This window comes from Scyliorhinus canicula, chromosome 6 (genome assembly GCF_902713615.1).
Source record: "Scyliorhinus canicula chromosome 6, sScyCan1.1, whole genome shotgun sequence".
Lineage (NCBI taxonomy): Eukaryota > Metazoa > Chordata > Chondrichthyes > Carcharhiniformes > Scyliorhinidae > Scyliorhinus > Scyliorhinus canicula.
Window position 1 is genome coordinate 157079179 of NC_052151.1, and position 17334 is coordinate 157096512.

At 45.8% G+C, this 17334-nt stretch overlaps 1 protein-coding gene across 7 annotated transcripts in view; it reads right to left on the reverse strand.

Annotated features, from left to right (window-relative positions):
• LOC119967594 (doublecortin domain-containing protein 2) overlaps window positions 1-17334 on the reverse strand; it is a 223954-nt gene that overhangs the window by 75392 nt on the left and 131228 nt on the right. For all 7 annotated transcript variants that reach the window (XM_038800324.1, XM_038800322.1, XM_038800323.1 and 4 more), the window contains one exon: window positions 1429-1483. In XM_038800324.1, coding sequence (XP_038656252.1) covers window positions 1429-1483 — 55 coding nt within the window. The remainder of the gene's footprint in view (window positions 1-1428; window positions 1484-17334) is intronic.

Sequence of the window (17334 nt, forward strand, 5' to 3'; positions counted from 1 at the left end):
CCACCTACAAGGCACAAGTCAGGAGTGTGATGGAATACTCTCCACTTGCCTGGATGAGTGCAGCTCCAACAACTTTCAAGAAGCTCGTCACCATTCAAGACAAAATAGTGACATCAGTGTGTACCATCTACAAGATACACTACAGGAACGCACCACGGTTCCTAAGGCAGCAGCTTCCAAACCCACGACTGCTATCATCTAGAAGGAGAAGGGCAGCAGATACCTGGAAACCCCACCAACTAGAAGTTCCCCTCCAAGTCATTTCACCATCCTGACTTGGAAATATATCGTTGTTCCTTCCCTGTCGCTGGGCAAAATCCTGGAACTCCCTCCTTAATAGCATAAAATGTGTACCTACACCACATGGACTGCAGGTTCAAGAAAGCAGCTCACCACTACCTTTTCAAGGGCAATTAAGGATGGGTAATAAATGTCGGCCTAACCAGTGATGCCCACATCCCGTAAAAAAATGAATTAAAAAAAACTGGTTTCTGTTTTTTGCTTTTAGCAAAATTGCCTCCAATGTGTTTTCAGCTAGAATATACATCGCTTTGATCCACAAATCAGTCTTGATTCTGGATAAACTGCTACTGTCAAGAAGTTGGGAGGCACCAGAAGAAAGCAAGCTAGGTCAGGCAACATGGCAAGCTGGGACTCTCAAAGATCCTAAAGACAGTTCTGAAGGTATATCAAGACTGCACACATATACAGTACATAGAATTTATAATTAACTCTGCTTATGGTTAAGTGATTATTTTTTGGAAGCATTCTCTGGCCATTACAATAAATTCCAGTCAATTCATACCTGTCAGGAGCCATGCAAAACCCATATTCAAAAGAACTGTAAAGGCAGCCAGAAATGTATATTTTTCATGCTTCTTAGTCAGATTGATTAATATCTCCCTGCATTTTCATAGCCAATAGTTTAAGGAACGTTCATGTACTTGATTTATTTTCTTCCACACTCCTCAGCTAGACTATTTGATAGTACAGAATTAGAGGAGATTGAGTTCAATCTGGAATGCACTTAATTTGTTTTACTTCCCCAACCCTAGGTTGGATCATTTTAAGCACACAGGAATCCAACCCAACTTCATTACTCAAGTAGTAATGAGTTGGCTGGAGGCAGCACATTCAGTAATATTATGGAACATTCCATATTTAAAATGTTACTAAATTTCAAAAATACTAGTTCCACATTTTAAACATTACCAACATCTTGCTAGTATCTAAGAGAGAATCTGTTATTCGTCAGTTGTGAAACATATGAAGGATGTATGACCATGTTAACTCTTCTAACCTATCACATTTTAAATTGCTGTGAAGATGATAGAGATTTATGCGGAAGAGTTATTGCAGCAGGTTCCAACCTAACAGTATAATAAATTCAACTATAAAAGAACAGAGGAAATAAAAGTAAAACCATACCCTCTCCCTGACCTTTCGACCTCTTCTGATTGGAGGCAGCAGATCGGAGTGAAATCTGTAACAAAATGCACACAACTATGTAACCACCATCATAAACCTGAGGTCAGCATCCATTGTCCAGGCACTTACCATGCTCTGTAAACCAGCTCATTTATTAATCTGGGAACCATTTCAAGTTTTTCCCCTTTGCTCTATCACGTTTTGAAAGTCATTAAATTTGATAAATATCAAACAAGCAACACATAAATGCCAAACTGGTCAAAATAAATTGAAGAGAAGGTACAAAATGATAGCTTTATGTAACTAACATTATAAATGCTCTGTAAGAAGAACACAGGTCCCTTATTGAGGTGTAAAAATATAAAATAAATTAACACGGACTTGCCCGGGAGGGGACTATAGTTAATACTGTGTTTAACCAAAAAAAACCAAATAGTGCCAGATTTCCAGTGAGCTTTAACCATTGACAGCAAGGCAAGAGGCATCTCTGTGGTTTGGTTTACCGTTTTCTCTCAGTCTCTTTTCCAGCAGTTTACTGTGTTTCTACTGGTGAACACTTCTCTTTAACCCAGCTCTCCACCACCTCTCCAAGCTCACCCACAGAGGCTCATCTTTGGTTCATCCGTGAAGCACGTTGGTGTGGTGGTATAACTAGGAGGTTTACGGTACCTATCTGCCATTGGTGCAGAGCACTCGCTGCCCATTGGCTCAGGTCGGTCATGTGCCTCTCTGCTGATTGGTTGAGGCTAGTCATGTGACTGCTCACCCATTGGCCGAGAGGCAAGTAGTCCCGCCTACGAGGCGGGATATAAGAACCCGTAGGACCCGGCAGTCGGCCTTTCTCTGTAAGTCGACTGCCTGGCACACAACTAGTTGATATATGGAATTTCTTCACGACTCGAGTCCAATTGATGGTACATCAATTTAATCAACTAGAATTTTGGAAATGGAACTTCGGCTCAAACCAGACTGCCTCCGCATCAGCCCGCATGCTACAAATGCGTCAGCAACTTTTAAACATTGGCTGGCGTGCTTCAACAGCTACCTCTCCATCACAGACAGCCAACCCACCAAGGAGCAGAAACTCCACATCCTCCACTCGTGCGTGGGCACCGCCGTCTACTCGATGATTGAGGATGAACAAGACTATGACGCGGCCATGGACCTTCTGAAAGGACATTTTCTCAGGCCTGTTCACCAAGTCTACGCACGGCATTTCCTGGCTACAAGGCAGCAGTTCCCCGGTGAGTCCCTTGATGAATTTTATCGGGCCCTTGTTGTCTTGGGGAGAAACTGCGCCTGCCCGCAAGTTACTGCGGCAGAACATACAGAACTGTTAATTCGGGATGCCTTCGTTGCAGGCATGCAACCTTCTGCAATACGCCAGCGACTATTAGAAAAAGATACTTTAAGCCTCGCTGAGGCATGGACCCTCGCATCCTCTTTGGAGGTTGCCGACCGAAACGCCCGCGTATATGCACCCGGCCGCGCGGCAGCCCCATGGGCAACGCGGCACGCAACCCCCCTGTCCCCCGCCGACACCTACCCCCCCCCCCAGGCCTGCGCTGCAGGGCGCCCCGATAAGCTCACGGGGCCCCGCTGTTACTTCTGTGGCCTGGCCAAGCATCCCCGCCCGCGCTGTCTGGCCCGCTCCGCAGTCTGTAAGAGCTGCGGTAAGAAAGGTCACTATTCAGTGGCCTGTCAATCAAAGTCGGTCGCTGCTGTTCTGCGCAGCGACCGCAGATCGCCTCCCACGCCCATCCAGGTCCCCGTGCGGCACACAGGCCTCTCTGCCCCCGCTCCCGGCTCCCACGGGCGACCCACAGACCTCCTTGCCCCTGTCCCTAGCCACCACGAGTGACCCGCGGGCGCCTCCATTTTGGGTTCTGGACGCCATGTGTGGGTCCTGGGCGCCGCCATCTTGGGGCCCCGACTCCACATGCGGCCAACGGGCACCGCCATTTTGCATCAATACAGAGGACCCCACCAGCGACTCCTCCGCAAGCGAAGACGGCCCAGACCTCCTGCCACGACTCACTGCAGTGGCTCTCGACCAGTCGCGGCAACGCACGCTCTCCACGGCGACGACACAGATCCTTCTCAATGGACACGAAATGAGCTGCCCACTAAACTCCGGGAGCACAGGGAGTTTTGTCCACCCCGATACGGTAAGACGCTGCGCGCTCCCCGTTCACCCAGTCAAGCATAAGATAGCTCTAGCCTCAGGTTCGCATTCCGTCCACATCACCGGGTGCTGCGTAGCGGACCTCACGGTCCAGGGGAGGGTTTTTTTTAATTACAAACCCCTCGTCCTCCCCCACCTCTGCGCACTGGCACTCTTAGGACTGGATTTCCAGGGCAACCTGCAGAGCTTGACCTTTAAATTCGGCGGCCCTATTCCACCCCTTACTGTCTGCAGCCTCGCATCCCTCAAAGTGGACCCCCCTTCCTTGTTTGCGAACCTCACCCCGGATTGCAAACCCGTAGCCACTAGGAGCAGACGATACAGTGCCCAGGACCGGACCTTCATCAGGTCCGAGGTTCAGAGGCTACTAAAGGAAAGAGTCATCGAGGGCAGCAACAGTCCCGGGCGAGCCCAATTGCTAGTAGTTCGGACTGGGGAGAAAAACCGAATGGTCATTGACTACAGTCAGGCTATCAACAGGTTTACGCAGCTGTACGCGTACCCTCTCCCTCGTATTTCCGACCTGGTTAACAGGATCGTAAAGTACAAAGTCATCTCCACGGTGGACCTTATGTCCGCCTATCACCAGCTCCCCATCCGCGCGGGTGACCGAAAGTACACCGCGTTCGAGGCAGATGGGCGCCTCTATCACTTTCTAAGGGTTCCATTCGGTGTCACAAATGGGGTCTCGGTCTTCCAACGGGAGATGGACTGAATGGTTGACCAATACGGTTTACGGGCGACCTTCCCGTATCTTGATAACGTCACCATCTGCGGGCACGACCAACAAGACCATGACATCAACCTCCAAAAATTCCTCCGTACCACAAAACTCCTTAACCTCACATATAATAAGGATAAGTGTGTTTCGCACCGACCGTCTAGCCATCCTCGGCTACGTAGTGCGTAAGGGAGTGATAGGCCCCGATCCCGAACGCATGCGTCCCCTGATGGAATTCCCTCTCCCCAACTCCCTCAAATCCCTTAAACGCTGCCTGGGCTTCTTCTCTTATTACGCTTAGTGGGTCCCGAACTATGCCGACAAAGCCCGTCCCCTCACCAATCCAACACTTTCCCTTTGTCGATGGAGGCCCGCCAGGCCTTTAGCCGCATCAAAGCGGATATCGCAAAGGCCACGATGCGTGCTATCGATGAGTCCCTCCCATTCCAGGTCGAGAGCGACGCGTCTGACATAGCTCTGGCGGCCACCCTCAACCAAGCGGGCAGACCCGTGGCCTTCTTCTCCCGGACCCTCCACGCTTCCGAAATCCGCCATTCCTCGGTGGAAAAGGAGGCACAGGCCATAGTTGAAGCTGTGCGATACTGGCGGCACTATCTGGCCGGCAGCAGGTTTACCCTCCTCACAGACCAGCGGTCAGTGGCCTTCATGTTTGACAATGCACAGAGGGTCAAGATCAAGAAAAACAAGATCTTGCGCTGGCGGACTGAGTTGTCCACATACAACTACGATATCTTGTATCGTCCTGGGAAGCTCAACGAGCCTCCTGATGCCCTGTCCCGCGGTACCTGCGCCAACGCGCATATTGACCGCCTCCGCACCCTCCACGCGGACCTCTGCCATCCAGGGGTAGCTCGCTTCTATCACTTTATCAAGACCCGCAACCTGCCCTACTCCATCGAGGAAGTCAGGACCGTGACCAGGGATTGCCACATTTGCGCAGAGTGCAAACCGCACTTCTACTGCCCCGAGCAAGCGCATCTGGTAAAGGCGTCCCTCCCCTTTGAACGTCTCAGCATGGACTTCAAGGGTCCCCTCCCCTCCAACACCTACTTCTTAAGTGTGAGCGACGAGCTGCGTCAATTCCTGCTCAGCAGGGGCATTGCCTCTAGCAGGATGACCAGTTATAACCCTCGGGGTAACGGGCAGGTCGAGCGGGAGAATGGCACAGTCTGGAAGACCGTCCTACTGGCCCTACGGTCCAGAGATCTCCCTATCTCCCACTGGCAAGAGGTCATCCCCGACGCCCTCCATTCAATCCGGTTTCTCCTCTGCACTGCCACAAACCAAACGCCCCCATGAACGTCTTCTTGTTTTCCCCAGGAAGTCGTCCTCCGGATCCCCACTCCTGACCTGGCTGGCCACACCCGGGCCCATCTTGCTCCAGAAGCACGTGCGGGTGCACAAGTCCGACCCGTTGGTGGAACGAGTCCAGTTACTCCACGCTAACCCGTAGTACGCGTACATGGAGTATCCCTACGGTCAGCAGGACACGGTCTCCCTTCGAGACCTGGCACCCGCCGGCATGCGGCCCCAACCCCCCACATCAATACCCTCCGCCCAGTCCCACCCCCCCTCCGGCGCCCCCGCAACCCAGCGCACAGGAACCCCCTCTCCCGGCCAGAGCTTCGCTAGCACCGACCAGGGGTACGGACACAGGATCACGACTGCCGCTCCCGGAGTCAAGGACGGCCACCGGCCCGACGTCACCGGCACCGCTGCGACGGTCCAGCAGAACGTCGAGGGCGCCCAACAGACTGCTCGCGTCAATCTGATGTTCCACTGGACTTTTATCGGACTCCTTGTGTCATTCAGAGTTCCAATGTGCAAGTTGCACATGTTTTTCGTTTTTTTCCCCTAATTATGTACTGTCATTGCCGTTTCTTGTATCTGCACAGTCGTCGCGAACCAGGTGGGCAGCCGCCATTACCTTGGTACACATCACAAAGCTCTAGTCATTATCACCAGTCCTACAGCCCCCCCCCCCCACCTTCCTACTCCTGCCCCCCTCCCCAGCTTCTTTCTCCACATGGGGTGAATGTGGTTGATATGACTAGGAGGTTTACGGTACCTATCTGCCATGGTGCAGAACACGCGCTGCCCATTGGCTCAGGCCGTCATGTGCCTATCGCTGGTTGGTTGAGACTAGTCATGTGACTGCTCACCGATGGTCGGGAGGCAAGTAGTCTCGCCTACGAGGCGGGGTTATAAAAACCCGTAGGACCCGGCAGTCGGCCTTTCTCTGTAAGTCGACTGCCGGCACACAACTAATTGATTAAAGCCTGATATATGGAACTTTATATATTTGGAACTTCTCACGACTCAAGTCCAATTGATGGTACATCGTTGGCACATTTCTCTAGCTAAAGATGCTGCACCAGAAAAACTGCTGTGATGTTTACCTGAGAGCCGTGAGTTTCAATCATCTCCCCATGTGGGTGCAGCAGCTTTACAAGAGGGCCTGCATCCTTAGGACAAGGATTGGCAATAAATTCTTGCCTTACCAGCGAACCTCATATTCTGAAGAACTTGTCATGAAATCGATAATAACTCCAAAATCAGCTTGCTACGTTTAGGGATCCTCGAGCTTAAAAGAACATCAACAAATTAAACTGAGTTAATTGGACTAACAGAAGTAAGAGACCAGACAGTAAAAAAACAATATCTGATTCAGGAAGTCCACTGAACACGCTTGCATAATTGTTCTGGAACATTAAGAAAGAGTCCATCCATGCTTTCTTTTAAGTTGACTACTATTCTGATACCAACCTTAACTACAGATCAAGGGAAAGGGTTTCTGCTGCCAAGGGAGAAAATGCTGGGAAATCTCAGCAGGTCTGGCAGCATCTGTAGAGAGAGAAAAGAGCTAACGTTTCGAGTCCAGATGACCCTTTGGTCAGTGTGCAGTGGAAATCTGGTGAAAATCTTAAACAGACTCGCAATGGGCTGAACGTTTGCTGGCGGTGCAAGAGGAGCACCCATGTCTCCTCACTCATGTAAAATATTAACTTGTACAAAACCCACCCAGTTATACTTGAGTTAAAAACCATGGCCCAAAATGTCACTAATAAGCAGCAATCAGAGAAAACCTCCTAGCCTTCACCCATTTGTGATACTATTGACTGAAACTGAATGTTAGGTCAGTTACTTTTGCTACATTACACTACTCTGAGCTCTCAAGTCGACTGAGGTCACAGACATATTAAGGCACTACACCAGCAATGATGCTTTCATATCTTTCGGTCACATATTTATTTCACAGATGATTCACTTTTACATTTTAGATACATTGTATAATTGGATTCTTAACTGATCATTAACTTTGGCAAATTACCACATCACTGGTCGGTGAAATTGTCATTCACACTCAAGAGGGCAAAATCAATAGTTCATTTTGCACAAGAAAGGGTGAGCTGATTCTTTTCCCCCACATGAACAAGTTTTCTTCCTACATACAAGATGAATGTGCATATAGTTTAAACACAGTTTGCTATTATTCAATTTGATGTTAATAATTTATATTAAGCGCACAAAATACACTAAGGTGAATCTAACTGTGATTATAATCGATTATGACTTCCTATATAAATGTTAAACTTCACGATTTTCACTCACAGTTTGCAAACACTAACCATAATGACCAAGCTAGCCAGTAATTGGTCAGAAATGCATACAAGTACAAATTTTATATAGCATATAAAATGAACCTAAATTGTATATAAATGTGGATTTTGGAATTGAATTTTTTCAAGTGACTGTCAATTGTATTGAATTTATACCATAATTGGGTAGTAAAATTATCATTACACTCGTGGGATAAATTAATCATAATACAGGATTTTCTTGGCCATTGCAATGTCTTCTGGTTCCCTTAAATTAAAATAATCATACTTTATAGTCAAAATGCTGAAGCTTCATCGAGGGTATTTGTTGCATCATTGGTGGACTGATTCATGCGTTGTTACTCAGCACATGACTGCAGTGCGGTAGTCAAATTTGAAACCCTGGATTACATTCTCGTAACTCCTACTTCTTCACAAATAATATAGCTATATTACACCCCTCTTTCTTTAGAAAGATATGTAATGCCTCTATATCAATATAATGCTCCAATCATTAACTTTTTTATTCCAATCTAACGGACAGAAAGGGGGTAAATTCAAACAGCCCAGATTTCCTCTTACACCTGTCTGTAGACAGAAGGAACTTTGAACTAATTTGTTTTAAGGAATAAATAGGGACTTTTTTTTCCCGACCCCTCAATCTTTGTGTGATCCCATTTTACAAAGAATCTACAGCAAACTCAAATTAAGATTAACTCAGCAGGTTAGTTGATTTCACACATTCAAAATCCACAAAAGGCATGTCAGCACCGTCCCACTCCACATTCACAGAGTCAAGGAGGGATACAGCACAAGGACCAGAGAAAAACTGGATATTGTTTCATGTGAGTTCCAAAGTTCCAAAGTCAGAGTTCAAGAGGAATTTTTTCACAAATTGAATTCAACTGATTAGCGTCCGGGATTGTAGGATTGTAGAATATTCACATTAGAGTGAGACTAACTCGCGAGGCATTGCAAGCCGGGTAGATCTGGGAGCGAGGTCTCCCAGCTTTATCAACCACGCTGTGCCGCGTCGAACTGCTTTTCTGACACAAGACGATCAGTGGATCTCGGCCAGTATCTGGAAATTGACTTTATTTTCAGGACTGATGATGTCTCAACCATTATGGGTTGAAAGTGCTTCTATTTATGTTCATAGTCTGGTGTATGAGAAGCCATTGTCTCAATATACTCACTGACAAAATTAGTTATAAATGCGAATGACCTTCCTGTAGCTCCCTTTGATATTAGTATGAGTAGTCCCAGTGGTCCGTTGGCAGCTCCTTAGGCATAATGAGGTGCGACATTCCTAAAACTAAGAGAATTGTTTTGTTCTGGAGACTGCGGAGATAACTCCCAGAGGGTCGGGCCACCTCGATTGTGTTTGTTCAGCAGAAAAGTCCAGTTTAACAGTAATAAATAGCAATAAGGATAACGTTGAAAACATACATAGCATGGGTTTCTGTTCCGTGTTGGCAGAACCCAACACTAAACCAGAGGATTAGCAATCAACTTTATAAAATAAACTGAACAGCTTAAGAATATTTTAAAGTTTGTTTTCTTTTCTGAAAATATTATTGTGGTGCTAAGGTGGGAGGATGTTGTGCCTCCATCTTGCAGATTTGGTATTCTTTGCTCTCAGTGATGAATTGGCACACTGCACAGGGCATGTTATGTGTGTTGCTTGTGGTGTGATAGAATCTTGCTTGAAGTTGCAAATGTTGTGTCACTTGCTGACGATGTGCACCTCTTGTTGGTGATGCTGTTGATGTTGTATCTCCAGTTAATGATGCCACTGGTATGCTGATGATCTTTCTGCTTTTCCTGCTCAGGTGCAGGTCAAATATGGACTCTGCTCCCTCTCATTTGATTACCGGTTTTGGTCTCAATGATTTAGGACCTTGGAATCTCAGTCTCACCAACATCCTTTGCTGGATTCCAGGTTTTCATGATTGGATCCTGCACATGTACAGTTTGTCATTTCAACAGCTTAGGCAGCATTTTACCATGCTTGTTCAAGTGTTGACCTGCTTCTACCTGTGCATCAGAAAGTTGTAGTAATACTATCTCCTGGTCACTTGGAGGGACTATCTTGCTTGGCAGTGTGGTCTTATACTTTACTTCCTTCAATAGCTCTGCAGGTGATTTCATGTCAGCCTGGAGAGGTGTGGATCAAAGTGACAGGGCAAGGACATTCTTTTTTCTCTCTACATTTTGTGAGGGTTCTGACTCTGTAGACATGTTTTTCTATAAACCCATGGGTAATGTGATGGTGAGCTGATGTTGAACCCATACTGTTCAGCAGATTCCGTGAACTCGAGATGAATTTGGTTCCATTATCACAGATTATTCTTTCAGGAATTCTTTGTTCAGCGAACAGAACTCATACTGGTGAGATGACTGTTGTAGCTCTCAAATCTTTCACTTTTTGAATAAAAGGGAACCTTGATCATTAGTCTGCAACTATGAGATGCTGTTCTTGATTATAGAACATAGAACAGTACAGCATAGTACAGGCCCTTCAGCCCGCGATGTTCTGCCGACCATTTATCCTAATCTGAGGTCAACCTTAACCTACACCCCTTCAATTTTCTGCTGTCCATGTGCCTGTCCAAGAGTCACTTAAATGTCCCTAATGACTCTGACTCCACCACCTCTGCTGGCAGTGCATTCCACACACCCACCACTCTCTGTGTAAAGAACCTACCTCTGACATCTCCCCTATACCTTCCTCCAATCACCTTAAAATTATGTCCCCTCGTGACAGCCATTTCCGCCCTGGGAAAAAGTCTCTGGCTATCCACTCTATCCATGCCTCTCATCACATTGTACACCTCTATCAAGTCACCTCTCTTCCTTCCTCGCTCCAGTGAGAAAAGCCCTAGCTCCCTCAACCTTTCTTCATAAGATGTGCCCTCCAGTCCAGGCAGCATCCTAGTAAATCTCCTCTGCACCCTCTCCAAAGCATACACATCCTTCCTATAATGAGGTGAACAGAACTGGACACAATATTCCAAGTGTGATCTAACCAGGGTTTTATAAAGCTGCAGCAAAACCTTGCGGCTCTTAAACTCAATCTCCCTGTTAATGAAAGCCAACACACCATACGCCTTCTTAGCAACCCTATCAACCTGGGTGGCAACTTTGAGAGAGCTATGTATGTGGACCCCAAGATCCCTCTGTTCCTCCACACTACCAAGAATCCTGCCTTTAACCCTGTATTCAGCATTCAAATTCGACCTTCCAAAATGAATCACTTCATATTTATCCAGGTTGAACTCCATCTGTCACTTCTCAGACCAGCTCTGCATCCTGTCAATGTCCTGTTGTAACCTGCAACAGCCCTCAACACTATCTACAGCTCCACCAACCTTCGTGTCATTGGAAAACTTACTAACCCACCCTTTCACTTCCTCATCCAAGTCATTTATAAAAACCACAAAGATTGTGTGTGAATAGTTCGGTTCCCACAGTATGCCATGGTCTGGGTGGTACTTCGATACACATTGGGGGGGGATTCTCTGGTCCGCCTTGGCGGCGCGCCATTCATTGGTGCTCTGATTCTATACTTGTCAACGGAATTTCCCATTGTAGCCAGGAAACTAGCTGGTGGGGGTGCACTGCCAACAGGTAAAGTGAATCGCAACGGCCAGAGAATTTTGGCCATTTGCTGCTCTGTATTTCTATACTTCTGACAGATTCATTGCAGATCTGGCAAATATTTTAACGTCTTTCTATATGCCTATCCAGTCACAGCAAATTTGGCTCTGAACTTACATTTCTCCATTCCCATGTGGCCTTCATGTATCTTCTGGCATGATTCTTCCTGCATCTTTTTGGGTATCATTATTCTGGAACCAGCTGGCGAGGTGTCGGGCTGGATTTTCACAGAGTCGAGGAGACTCCACAGACCTGTAAAGTGAAAGATGGGACCCACAACCAGAAATTCTGTCCCCACTTCCAGCAGACACCAAGTGAGCAGGGCCTGAAACATACAGGCATCAATTACGAATCAGCTGGGCCAATTTTAGTCAGTGCACAGGACAACCAGATCCAATTTTTACTCCTGGAATTACTGCAATTCGCAACGCGTGCTTCATTAATTTATGGTGGAGACATAAATGCTCTTAAAGGACAGAGAAGTTATTTAAAACTGCCAAGCTGTTAAATTATTTAAATCCCCTGTCCTTTAACTTTTGTGAAAAATAAGCTTGCCTTTGTCTATGAGTGAAAAAAATTAGTTCTTGCAGTATCAATACATGTATGTTGACGTAATCCTAAAGTGTATCACTGGAGCATTATTATTGCTTGACTGCTTCCATAACCTGTCATCATCACAGTGGGGAGCTTTAAGATCATAGTTTGACCAACAGCTGCCAGAGGCTATCGAATGTTTAGCTGTTTTTGGTATGGAGTTAAGAATACATATGTTTGTTTTATAAGGAATTAAGTACTTGAAGTGATTAAATATATCGAATGGATTTCATGACTGATATTGTTTTATTATAGAAGTGAAGTCCATACCAGAAACTTAGAACTTCATTTTATTTAATCTTAGCATGCTTCCTGAAGTCTGGTAGATGGTAGGTACCTTGGCATAGAGAGTTTGAGGACAACAGATGGTGGGTGGTAGGAGGGGTCATGCATTGCCCCTAAGTTGCCACTGGGCTATCAGGGGCCATGAGGATGAGTGGGATGTCATGAGTTCACATCAGTTGCACTAATTTAGCATAGAGACTACAAGGTCATGAGGAAAAGTGCAGTGGCATGGGTTGGCATGGAGAGTATGGAAGATATTGCGGATGGGGGAGTGGGATAGATTGGTATGGAGGGCATCAGGAGACATTGGGGATGTGTGGAGAGGCAAAGGCTGGGTTGAATTGGCAAGGAGGAGGATGAGGGTTAGTGGACCTAATATTTAACAACACAACTGGGGCAAAGTCCCAGAGAACTGAGGGGACCTTGAAAACAAACCAACCCACATGGGTCTGCATCTAGGGGCAGCAGGCCTGAATCTATCCAGAACCCAGCCCGCATGCACGCCTCCCAGCCCCGAAGTGAAAGTCACACTGTTCAGTCACTTTGTCCCAAAGCAGGAATGCTGAGCCAAGAAATTTCCCGACTCCAGCTACCCGCCTCTAAGATGAAAATCCAGCCTGTATCTCTGATGGACCATTACTGCCATATTTCTGGCTGTGCTTATCAGGCCATCCATTGATCACTTGCCGAGGGAGCCTCTATAACTTTCTGTCTTTTCTAGTCTCACCTCTAATTTGACCCAGGTTCTGTGGTGTCATGTTCACTAGATGATGGATCTTTATACTTTGATCATTTCTCTCCTCATGTATTGAGATAAGCTGCAGCTCTTCACAACTGTTCAATCACAGGATAGCAAGACAATCTTGTCAGCGACGCCGAACATACAAAGGAAAAGATGTTGAGGTGAAAATAAATATACACAGCTTGGTGTTGGAGATGTTGTTGTTAGTGTTAGAGGCCTGCATGTGGCACATCTTCCACCCTGTGGATTTTTTCATTTTAGGATACAGATAGGTTCTTCTGTCAGACACGGGGTCTGGGGGTTATCAAGGGGTTGGGTGCAGCTCAGTTTCGAAGTAAGGATGTCAAAAGAAAGTGCTAGTACTTTCCAGGGTTTTTTTGGCAAGAGCGATTAGGGTCCAAATTACCAGCACAGGTGTTGGAACATCAAGCCATGGCATGTTGTTAAAGAAAAGGGCTTGAATTTCTATTCGGAAAAGAGACATAAAGTTATTACCCCCCCCCCCCCCCACAATCAAAGTGAAGACACTGAAGAAAGGTTTGGAATGATAGACTGATATCCTTCGTGTCCCCCCCCCCCCCCCCCCCGCAACTGATTGCCATGTTATTACACGGGTGTTGTCAGACTGCTGTACCTGCTTGGGTTGCAACGCTCCAGGATTAACCCAGAGTTGCCAGGATTGAAGATCAATCTCCAGAGCATTGCTGTCGACAGCCCTGGAGAAAAATCAAGGAAACATTTTTTTGGGATCGTTTTCTTAGAATATTTCCCTTTACATGATATAAAATATTGAAAATGGGAATTAAAAGGCTGTTTGGATGGCAGTGAAACATCACCCATGGGTAATGAGTCTTTTTGCTTTCCAATTGGCAGAGGAAGGCAATCCATCGCAAGGGTGGGTGGGTCAAGGGATTAATGGCACAAACATGGCGGCAAGGCATGTGAAGAAACCCCCAGGAATACGGTTAATCACATTTGGCAACTTTTGTATATGCTGCCCCAGATTTCTGATTTCACCTGAAATCCTGTTCAGGTGCTTTGTCAAGCAACATTATAAAATCAAGCAGATTTTGAATGTAACTTTTCTTGAAATATTGACAGGTAGCATAGGGTTATGGTGCATCTTAGATTGGTTCTCAGTTTCTGTTCACCTTGACCCCCAAGTCCAAGATCATCTAGAGTATCTCTAAAAGTTCATTCAAAATGTACGTTTAAGAGTTAGGGAGGAGAAAACTTGAAAAACGACTACCCCTGCTTAAAGGAATACATGTATGAAAACAGCATTACGCTCCGGCCCTGAAGGTTGCTTGACCTCCCAGCGCCAGTCACCAGAATGGCAAGGGAAAGATACAAGAGGATGGAAGAACACTGAATAAGGTGTACTGCCAGAAAAGGAGTTACCTGGAGATGACCAAGAGGCAGTGCCAGAGGAGATTGTCTGTGACCCCTGTCTGGACAGTTACAAGTGTGTAGCCCACTCCCCTTCCCCAACATCCCCCCTTTTATTAGCTCAGCAATCAGTTTAGTTGGTCTCAATGGGGATGTGTCAGGATAGCTGGTGAACCCTCATCCAACCCTGGTAAAAATAGCTGACACCGGAAACAGCGTCAGCAAACCGACATGCCGACTATTGCCGGTATTTCTGGCCCCATCCACCTCTACTCCCAACCTTGACGGAGCGCCAAAATTCAGCCCTCTGTTCCTCTTCTGCTCTTCTGGTTTCCAAGAGTTTAGAGATGCCTTTGGTCAATATGCATTCTGAACCAAATATTTTGCAAAAACACTCATTACTAAATGCTGCAGTGGCAATTATCAACTGGGGAGGAGTCACCCAGAGAATAGTTGGAGGGAGTGTTTGATGATGCATAAAACACAGGGCGGGGGGGGGAGAGCAAGTGGAATTGTATTTGTTGAAGTTCATATGGCTGGAGGCTTAGCCCAAGGACTCCAGCAGCTGCAGAAATCAGGAATCACACTACTTGCTTACAAATGCAATTTGACAGTATAATCTGTTGTTAAGTAGTGTCTCGAAGCTGCAGACCACCATCATTTATCTGAAGTGCAATGAACCCTGCATTTTACTGGTTGAGATCCTAAACTCAGCTGTAGCTTTCTTAACAAATGAGCCCTCAGAGACCTGGGTTCTCCTTTGCACTCACACTATTGAAGGTCATCCTAGTTCTTCAGAGGTCTACACACATGCACATCTCTGAGCAACTGGCAGAATCCCACAAACACATATTTAAATGAGCCTAATGCAAGGACTAATGGCTCATTTAAATATGCTGATCTGGACCGCTCCCAGTGAGGGTGAGATCCAGATCATGACATCCCATGAGACTACATTTAGTCTGATGAGGCGTTTCAAACATGGCAAATCTCGTGAGAAAATGTCCTCGTCCCTGTTATATTACGTGATTGTAATACGTCGGTTACTCTTCTGCTTACTTCCAGAATGATCTGATGGTTGTAGTTCAGCAAAACTATCAGTATTCAAATTAAGCAAATAACATTTATTGAATAACAAATATAAATATCTATGAGTTTGTTCACTCTTCTGCAACTATAACTGATGATTAAGTAAATAAGAAGTATAAATAATGTTTAACTCCACGTGCCAACTAAGCTATATCTCTAACACTCTGCTCACTAGTCACTCCTTATACGAAGAGGCGGGAATCTCCTCTGAGTGCAGTTTATATACATGGATCTGGTGCTGCCATCTAGTGGTTGTCTAGCACCATAATGCAGATGTTAACCCTTTACATACCAGCAGATATACAGATCACTACATCCCCCTTTTTTAAACATATTTTCTATGTGACAGAGAAATTGTATAACAAGATAAGTATAAATCATAAGATGTATAGCTGTACAAGCAAAACTGGAGTAATAACTATACACAATGGTGCAATATTTTATAAGTTCAGTCTGTTTGGTTTTCATCGTCATCTTGTTGATCTTCTTGGCTGACAAGGTGGTGAATCTGAAGCTTTCACAGTCTTGTGCATGTCATCTGAATTTCTGGTATGCAGTAGATTGTCACAAAATATTGACTCTGTGAAGTCTAAATTTGAAAAAATGTGGTGGTGAAGTCAAATTTTGTGCAAAGCATTTTTGTTACTCAAAAAATCATGCCTTCTGCTGATTTTACTATGCAGGAACGTGGAGCTGCTTGCCTAATGATTGTAGCTGGAGCAGACCACCCTTATGATTTTTGGTTCTAACAAGGTCATCATTTGTCAGCGGTTTCAATTCAGATGCATGTCTGTCGTAGTATGATTGTTGTCCTGAACGTTGTTCTTCAATCTTCTTCAGAACAGACAAATGGTCTGGATTCTGCAGTCTAATTGCTGGTAAGGTAGTCCTGAGATCCCTGTTAAATAACATTTGAGACGGCGAGAGTCCTGAAGATAGTGGTGTAGTTTTATAAGCTAACCACTCAAGATGGATATCTGACATCAAGTCATTTGCTTTACTTTTTTTAAATAAATTTAGAGTACCCAATTCATTTTGTTTCCAATTAAGGGGCAACTCAGCGTGTTCAACCCACCTACCCTGCACATCCCCGGGTCATGGGGGTGAAACCCACGCAAACACGGGGAGAATGTGCAAACTCCACACAGACAGCGACCCAGAGCCGGGACCGAACCTGGGACCTCAGCACCGTGAGGCAGCAGGGCTAACCCACTGCGCCACCGTGCTGCCCGTCATTTGCTTTACTAATGAACTGTTTGACTATGTGAACACCCTTCTCTACCTTGCCGTTGGACTGAGGGTAGTGAGGACTGGATGTCACATGCATGAAGTTATATTTCTTCGAGAATTCTGACCATTCCAAACTTCCAAAACATGGACCATTGTCCGACATGACAGTATCCGGTGTTCCATGCCTTGAGAATGTTTCTTTACATGCTTTAAGGACTGAGTTTGATGTCAAGTCTGGAAGTTTCATAACTTCTGGGTAGTTAGGATAATAATCCATTATTAAGACGTAGTCTCGACCATGTTCCACTCTAATTATTAGCAACCATTTCACTTTGAAAGTTAGCAAACTGTATTCAATGCTGTGAAACTTTGCATCCCATCATAGCCAGGG